At 43.1% G+C, this 9182-nt stretch overlaps 1 protein-coding gene across 1 annotated transcript in view; it reads right to left on the bottom strand.

Moving 5' to 3' along the window:
* Positions 1–1928: 1928 nt before the first annotated feature.
* Positions 1929–9182, bottom strand: part of TMEM68 (transmembrane protein 68) — an 86217-nt gene continuing 78963 nt past the window's right edge. Inside the window, exon 8 of the mRNA XM_049633700.1 lies at positions 1929–2061. Coding sequence (XP_049489657.1) covers positions 2050–2061 — 12 coding nt within the window. The 3' untranslated portion in view covers positions 1929–2049. The remainder of the gene's footprint in view (positions 2062–9182) is intronic.

Raw genomic sequence — 9182 nt, 5'->3', positions numbered from 1 at the left:
GGGGAAAGACTGGAACAAAGGTTCCCAAACATCTCGGTTCATTGCAACCCACATATCTCAGTAAGTTTTTCGTGGCAACCCGAGACCAAAAGAAACATCTAAAAGTTTATTACATAGTTAGGTTTAAATAACATTGAAGTTGAAACAAAGGAAAAAGAACATCGTTTTTTCCATTCTTAAAGCACCACAATTACTTATTTGGAGAATGTGTGTGTCAGTTGGCCACTAGAAAGCCTCTGACACACACATTTCTGCTTCCTGTTCCCCACTGATTTCATGCGGTCCTGGCATTTTATCAGAGCTCCCGCCAAAACCCCCACTTCTCGCACAGATATTTCTTCAACAGAATCACTACCTACTGTTCAAACTAGTAGCCTATCCTCCTAGTTTTGAGTACCTTGAACTCAACACTTTAAAATATTCCCGCACCACCCCTGTAATTTTCTTGCAGGACCCAAAGGCCCTCAATACTCAGTTTGGGAACCACCGGGCTGGTGAATCGGTCGAAATCAAACCAAAGAAGGTTTTGTGTGTCAAGAGACATCTCTGAAATACGAATGTGACATGTCCGTGACACGGAAGATATAATTAGCCAGCAACACTTTTGAACTGAATTGGTAAACATGTTTTAAAAATATGGAGACGAAAAAAAAATATATGGAGACGAGACAGGCAAATAAACATTTTCTCTTCACGTCCTTGATGCATGAAAAAGTAAACAGAGATTCTGTTATAACTTACTCCCAACGCACAATGGCTTTTGGACTAGCCGTACCAATGTAAGTTCTAGCATCAACGAATCTTGACTAGCCTATCCACATTGTTCAACTAAAGTGAGCTCTCGGGTACGTGCACTTTAAAAAAATATTAACTTTTCCACCAATGTTCGTAGCTGCATTATTTGTGGTAGCCAAAACATGGAAATGATCCACATGTCCATCAACTGATGAATGGATGAACAACCTGTAGCATATGCACACAGTGGAATATTATTTCGCCATTAAAAGAAGAAAGTATTAATACACGCTCCAACATGGAAGAACCTTGGGGACATAGTTTTGCTGAAGGAAAGATGCCAGTCACAAAAAGTCATATGGCGCATGATTTCATTTATTTGGAATGCCCATAAGAGAGTAGACAAATCTGTAGAGACAGAAATGGTGGCCAGGGCCTGGAGGGAGGACTGGGGAATGACTGCTAATGGGCGTGAGGTTTCTTTCCAAGGTGACGGAAATGTTCTGGAATTAGACCGTGGTGATGGTCGCGCAACTCAGAATACACTAAAACCCACTGAGTTGTATACTTCAAAAGAGTGAATTGTATGGTATGTGGATTCCATTCCAAGGGGAAAAACCAGAGACGGCATCGGTTGCCCAGACCCTCATTCCAGCCTTCTCAAAGTCAAGGATTCCTTCCTGTCTCAAAGGGGCCGCCATGGATGGAGGTTAACTATCCCTCTTGGAGCTAGCAGGTGCCGGCCCCCAAATTTACAAGCGTTTGTATCCTGGAGGTATCGTGAGGGTCCTAGACAAAGTCCAGGGCGTTATCTGAGTCAGCAAGACATGTGCCCATGGCAGTGCCTTCCCTGACGGGGGGCCGCCATTGCTCTCCTCACCTCTCCTGCCACAGCCCGCGGTTCTCCTCTGGCTTCCTCCGTGGCGCTGACATGCTCACCTCACATGAGTTCCAGGAGGTGAAGGAAGGAGCCAACACAATCGATGAAAATCCCCTCTATTTTTGACATATTTGACACGTATGGGGGCACTAGGTGAAGGGTACAGGAGGCCTGGCGGGGACAGACTTCAGCAAGCCTGTTTCAAAAGGCAATTCTGGAAAATGTCAAAAGAAAGAGCTTGTTACTCGGCAGTCTGTGTTAACAAGTCACGATAAGCCCCCACGGTGCTAAAATCCTCGAGATATGGACCTCACCTCACACCGCAGCCACAAATAGCAGTCTACTAATCCTAGAATGAGGATCCAAGGACCCTCTTCCTCTTTCTTCCACTTGCTCGTAATATTTCAGAAACCTTCCTTGATATTTTTAGGTCTTTATTGCACCATCTGGGAAGAAGAGATAAGATTGGTTTTATGGGTTAGTATTTGTAAAGCATTTTTGTTTTTCAGTGAAAAGTAACTACACTGAAAAAAGAACAAACTAATAACTCTAAGGTCAGTGTCCACGGAGGACCTAACCCGTGGCAATGACTCGTGCAGGAGTATAATCATTAATCATCCTCCCCCTGCCTCCCATCCTCTTGCACACAGGAGAAGCGCCCTGCCCCCTGAATTACAGAGGGACCCTCCAAAGTGGTCTGGGCACATTTGCACTGGGGCCTGTGCGAGACGATCTACTGAGTTACAGGAAGAACATACTAGAATTATTTCTTCCTACACTTCTGTTTATCTTATCCTTTGCTTTTGTTTATGTTTTATCCTTCAGCTTGGATTGCTATTCCGCTTCTGCCATAGGATTTTAATCATATTTCATGTTTGAAAGCCTTATGGATCACCCTATTAAAATCTGAAGTTGGTTTGCTTATTCCCTATGAATCTAAAGTTCTAAATTGTTAAAAATGTGCAGGTTGAATTATCATGACAGTTATTAGTAGGACACCGTTGAAGAAAAAGATCTCAAACCTTGGAGACACTGCAGGTTTGATCATAACACCACAATAAAACACATACCATGTGGCTCAGTCGGTTAAGCGTCTGACTCTTGATTTCGGCTCAGGTCATGATCCCGGGGTTGTGGGATTGATCCCACATCGGGCTCCACACTACGTGTGGAGCATGCTTAAGATTCTCTCTCTCTCTCTCTGCTCTCCCTCTCTCTCCCTCTGCCCCACTCCTCTGCTTACACTCTCTCTGTATATATTTAACAAAAAACCAAACACATATAGTGATAAAGTGAGCCAAGTAAATTTTGCAGTGTCCCAGTGCATATAAAAATTATGTTTATAGCAAACTGTAGCCTATTAAGTGTGCAGTAATGTTACATCCTTAAAAATGTACATATATTCATTTAAAAAATACTTTATTGCTGGGGTGCAATATTTGACAAGGTGGCTATCAGTTAAATGCCCAACTCTTGACTTCAGCTCAGGTCGCGATCTCACGGTTTGGGAGATCAAGCCCTGAGTAAAGCTGTAGGCTGACAGCGCACAGCCTGCTTGGGATTCTCTCTCTCTCCCTCCCCGTGCCCCTCCCCCATTGACCTGCACGCTTTCTCTCTCAAAAGAAATAAAAACTTTAAAAAAAATTGTTTTAATAAAAATACTTTATTGCTAAAAAAGGCTAACCACGCTCTGAGCTTTCAGCCCGTCGTAATCACTAATCATCATCAAAAATCTAATAATCCTGAAAAGTTTGAAACACCGCGAGAATTACCCAAAAGTGACACAGAGACATGGTGTGAGCAAATGCAGTTGGAAAAATGGTGCCAACAGACCTGCTTAACGCATGGTTGCCACAAACCTTTAATTTGCAAAGACCGCAATATCTGCAAAGAGCAATAAAGCAAAACGCAGTAATACGGGGTATGCCTGTATGTTACATGAAAAGTAAGAGAAAACTTGGAAATGTTTCTCTTAATAGATTTTGCACAGTTCTTTTTCTGAGTTCCTATATCCTTAGTGCCAAAATGACACAGGACACAGCATTAATGCCACCCTGACTTGTCTTTTTTATAGATGAAAATGCTGAAAACGCCTGACTCACCTAAATAAGTAGGTGGTAATGAAGGCATTTTAGTTCAGCAACATCACTCAACTGTTGGATTCTCCCTGAGTTATATTTCCCCAAATTAGCATAGTTATGTATCTGCAAAATGTATTTTTAAATGATCTATCAGCTGACAACTCAATCAAGTTCTCCTTCAATTTCGTCGTAAGCCAACAGACCTAAAAAGGAATAGCTACCCACTTGCTCGAGTCTATCACGTTCTTAGACACACATCAATATTTCAAATGATTCTTTCGTGAAGAGGTTTTAACACTCCAAAGCAATGTGCTATAGTGAAATTTGGGATGGGTGAGTGGTATGCTATTCCTCTGTAAAGCAGGAAAGGGGGTCACGAGGGAAGGGGAGAAGGGAGAGAAGAGGAAAAATATCTAGACCGCAAGGGTCTTTTCAGGCCGATCAATTGGTCTGCAAGTTGATGGTCTAGAAACGGGCCACCTCAAAGCTCTCCTTGTTCACACACCATAGAACACCTTCTGCACCCCCATACCTCAAGCCCCCCTCAACTGTCGGGGCTGGGTAGCCACTGAGTGGGGAGAAGGGAGAGGCACTGAGTCATGAGCCTGGCACCTGTTGGAGAAATCGGCCAATGAGCAATTCCCCACAGCAAGATAGCCAAAGAACATTAAAGGAGGGAGTGTCCAATGATCAACATTAAATGCTTTAGGATTCTGGAATCTGTAGGTAGTATTGGTCTCCCCCAACCCCAAGTCTCTAAATAGTATATTTGTGTCCCCAAACCTTCCTAAAATCTGCTACACACAAGTATATCAGAAGAGTGGGCTTATGAAAACCAGCCAAAGGAACCGAATTCCACGTTGGGTCAGCACAGAGCAGAGAGAAGAGAATAGCTGAAGGGGAGAGATGGGGGGAAGTTCAAGTACTCCATCAAAGCAGGAACTTTGAGCCAGAAATTGACTGTGGGACTAAAAGCCTCCAGGAAGCTACGGAGATTTGGGGGGAGACACTGGATTTCATCCAGGATATGAAGCAAGAGTTTATAACAATCTTGTCTTGATCTCAGAGAACAGGACAACCTCAGCTAAAATTTAAGTTACTTGGGACAAATTAACACTGGCAACAAAGAGGACAGAAGCCAGCCAAAGTCCTGTAGCCACTAAATCGAAGGCTGCCTTAAAACTTCCTGCTCTGTCACTTACCCTCTGGTGACCTGGGGAAGTCATTGCCCTGTCTACGGCTCATTGTCCTTACCTGTGTTAGTTATACCTAGCTCATTTATTTCTTGTGAAGATTAAGTAAGGTCAGGTCCACAGCACATAGCTCACAATTGCCATTGGCTATTCTTCCTATTATTCATTGATTTTATTCTTACATCTTCTGCTAAAATAGCCTAAGCCCAGATTTTCTTCACACACCTAATAGAATTCACCACTCATTCTGCTAGCAGATTTTTATTAAATGCATTTTACGTGTAGAAAAACAAAAACAAAAATTTAATGTCTTGTATGCCATATTAGTTCCTCCTTATCTACAGTTTCAGGTACTTGTGGCCAGTCGTGGTCTAGGAGCAGATGATCCTTCTCACATATCATCAGAAGGTCAAGAGTAGCCTAACACTCTATCACGATGTCAAATCATTCATCTCACTTCATCTACTCATGTAGGCATGTTAGCATCTCACATCCTCCCAAGAAGGGTGAATATGGTACAAGATATTCTGAGACAGAGAGAGACTGTTCATCTCTGACTGTGCCTCACGTATAAATTAAACTTTATCATAGATATGTATGTATAGGAAAAAAAAACATAGTATACATAGAGTTCAGTACTATTTGCAGTTTCCGGAATCTGCTAGGGGGTCTTGGAATTTATCCCCTGTGGATAAGGTGGGACTACTAAATGGTCTTCCTTTATTATTGAATTGATATCTTCATTCCTAAAGGATTTAAGGAATCAACACATGTATGTTGAATACTTGAAAGATTTTACCCCAAAGGTTAAAAAATCACGGCAAAGGGAGAAGTGGGGGGACATCATGAGACAAAAACAAGGAAAGCCAGCATACGGAAACATATGCCATAACGGCCTACACAGTTATTAAAGTGAACCATGTGTTTAATGCTATATTGTCCAGTTGCCAAAGCAAAGCCGAAAACACGAGCAGTTGCAACGTTCACGTTGCCCAGAAGATAAAACAAGTATTAATTACCTGAGAGGTGACAGTTCTCGGTGGCAACCAGACCTAAGGATAATTATCCCAGGGGACACTAGGCCTTGAGCGACAGTGGACAGCATCCTGAAGAATATTCCTACAGTAACTACAGCAATACTGCATTTCTATTTAACGAGTAACACAAAAGAGAGACTGCAGACTTCTGGGATCCAATGAGGGATCTCGGCCAAAGAGGGGAGCTAAGAGTTCCCAGCGCTCCCACTCCCGCGAGGGGCCCGTCACTAATGGTGGAGGACAGAGCACTTGGACGATAGCGGTACATGACTTGAGCCATGACTTGAAAGCTGGATGCTTTCTCTACACGACTGCTTCTTCCAAGGTCTCTGAGGGCCTCATAGCAGACCACGATTTGGTAAAAATGCTCCTGTGATCTGGCTCGGGCCCAGGCAGATTTAGCCATGGAGGGCATAGGGTCTCAATGCAGGGTGCCATGCTGCTGGTTTACAGCAGGCTTTTCCAGCCCATACCGGAGATTCAGATTTCAGAGATGCACAGCGGGCCAGGACCTTACCACTTTTAAGGGGCTCTTCAGTGATTCCCTTGCACTTTGTGAAATGCAAATCTAAGAAGGATGGATGAACCATATACCCTTTAGAGAATCACTCTTTCTGCCTGAAACAGAGCTATAGATGGAAACAGCTTACGTTTCAGGTTACATTTGCAAATGAGAGCCCAGAGTACATGTTCTCGCTGCAGGCTTTAAGAAGAGTTAGGTGTAGGGGCACCTGGGTGGCTCAGTTAGTTAAGCAGCCAGCTTCAGTCAGGTCATGACCTCCCGGTTTGTGAGTTCGAGCCCCGTGTTGGGTTCTGGGCTGACAGCTCAGAGTCTGGAGGCTGCTTCAGATTCTTTGTCTCCCTTTCTCTCTGCCCCTTCCCCTGCTCGTGCTCTGTCTCTCTCTCAAAAATAACTAAACATTTTTAAAAATTAAAAAAAGAAGAGCTATGTGTATATATATATATATATATATATATTTCAAAAATGTTTTTAATGTTTATTTATTTTTAAGACAGACAGAGATAGAGCGTGAGCAGGGGAGGGGCAGAGAGAGAGGGAGACACAGAATCCGAAGCAGGCTCCAGGTTCTGAGCTGTCAGCACAGAGCCCGATGCCGGGCTCAAACTCGTGAACTGAGAGATCATGACCTGAGCCCAAGTCAGATGCTTAACCGACTGAGCCACCCAGGTGCCCCTATATATATATGTATTTTTTTAATGTTTATTTATTTTGAGAGAGCTCGTGTGCCTGTGTGTGAGCAGGGGAGGGGCAAAGGGGGAGAGAGAGAGAGAGAGAGAGAGAGAGAGAGAGAATCTCAAGCAGGCTCCACACTGTCAGTGCAGAGCCCCACTAGGGCTCAAACCCACAAACCTCGAGATCATGAGATTATGACCTGAGCCAAAATCGAATCAGTCACTTAACAGACAGTGCAACCCAGGTGCCCCAAAAGCTATATATTTTTAAGAGATGAGACTCATCTTATAAAAGTTAAGAACATCAGATATAGGTCACACTAGAAGATGGACAAGTAGGAACACTCCCAAGTTAGGGCCAACATTTCTTCAAAACAGTTCTGTGCCTGTTTCAAGGCTGGGTCCCCAAATTCCATTTTGGCCTGGAAAAAATACAAAGCACTTACAAACTTCTCGACTTCGCTATTCAAATTGTCTTAATGAGTCACCCGTGACACAATTCATTTTAAGCAGAGTCCTGGTAAAGCCTCAGGGCAAAATTCGTTGAAAACAATGTACTCCAGAGTATCTACACGAGGTTTCCAACTACCAATGATTGTTGACGATAAGCCAATTAAATTTTGAACGGCCACATCCTGTATTGATGGTTGATCTTAAACCATTCTTTCTGACAGTATTTATAGAGCAGGACCACTCTTGAGACTATTTCTACTTGTGACTATAACCCCGTTTCACTGACACACAGGACCTTCGGGGTATGATCCTAACGCATCCAAAAGTGGAAATCATGAACGTACATTTTTCGTAAGGGATATAAAAGGAAAGCAAAATATATTCCTCTTCTGAACTACTTATACTGATCTAGCTCCTCAGTGGACTCGCCTTCCTCCCACAATAGTGTTAATTTTCCAGTTTATGTGGACACATCAGTCACTGAAATGTATAGCCAGTTTGTGTGACTTAATTCTGACGAGTTCCTGTCCAAAATCAAAGGCGACAAAGATTATGAAGCTAGTCCTTTACCTATTTCTCTACAACAAGAATCACAAACGGAATAAGTTCTCAAAGCCTGCTGATTAACCTGAGAAATGAAGCGGGCACGTGTCAAGGAAAAAATGCTATCTCTGGATGGAAGGTCCTGAAGGAGTCAGTAATTTAGGGCAGTAAAGAATTTTCCACGGGGCGCCTGGGTGGCTCAGTCGGTTAAGTGTCCAACTTCGGCTCAGATCGTGATCTCATGGTTCATGAGTTCGAGCCCCACGCCAGGCTCTGTGCTGACAGCTCGGATCCTGGAGCCTCCTTCCGATTCTGTGTCTCCCTCTCTCTCTGCTCCTCCCCCACTTGCACTCTGTCCCTCTTTCTCTCTCTCTGAAAACCATATAAAATTAAAAAAAAAAAAAAAAAAGAATTTTCCTGCTTAGATATGGGAGAGACCAGTGTGCTCCTAAGTGGAATCATATGAAAGAGAAAGGCCGGAAAGTTGGGGTCTAGTCACCACAAAACACTTGTTTCATCTGCTTTCTTTGGCCATTCTTCCACGTGAGATTCACCCAGGAAAGAAAGTTGTCCTGTAAAACGTTTAAATATAACCTGGAAAAATTACCCTAAGTCCAACCGGAGAGGACACTCCAACAGTTATTATGAACAAACAAAATAACCATCAATTATAAAAGACCATAAGGAGCTCAGGCGGCAGGAAGTATTCATCAGGTATTTTAATTAACTTTAGTGCCTAATTAGTTATCTTAATGAGGATGCACTGTCAGACCAAATGAAGGAGGTGTGCACAAAGTTCAGGGCACTTTGTTCCCCGGGTTATGAAACCAGGGAGAGGAAGATTCTAGACCGTCAATAAAAAGTTCTATGCTTCTCTAGTCCCATCCACAAAATTTATACACAGGTAACTTTGCCCACCATTCTGCCATCAATCCATTTCAGATGCCCAAACTTAGAGCCTCTCAGACGGAATTTATTGTACTTGGTTTGGGAGAAGTGATAGATTGAAATAAAACCGGTGATGACTCCTTCCAAATTCTATTTCATATGACGACTCAAAACCTGG

This window comes from Panthera uncia, chromosome F2 (assembly GCF_023721935.1).
Source record: "Panthera uncia isolate 11264 chromosome F2, Puncia_PCG_1.0, whole genome shotgun sequence".
Lineage (NCBI taxonomy): Eukaryota > Metazoa > Chordata > Mammalia > Carnivora > Felidae > Panthera > Panthera uncia.
This window is presented reverse-complemented; position numbering and strand designations above follow the sequence as displayed.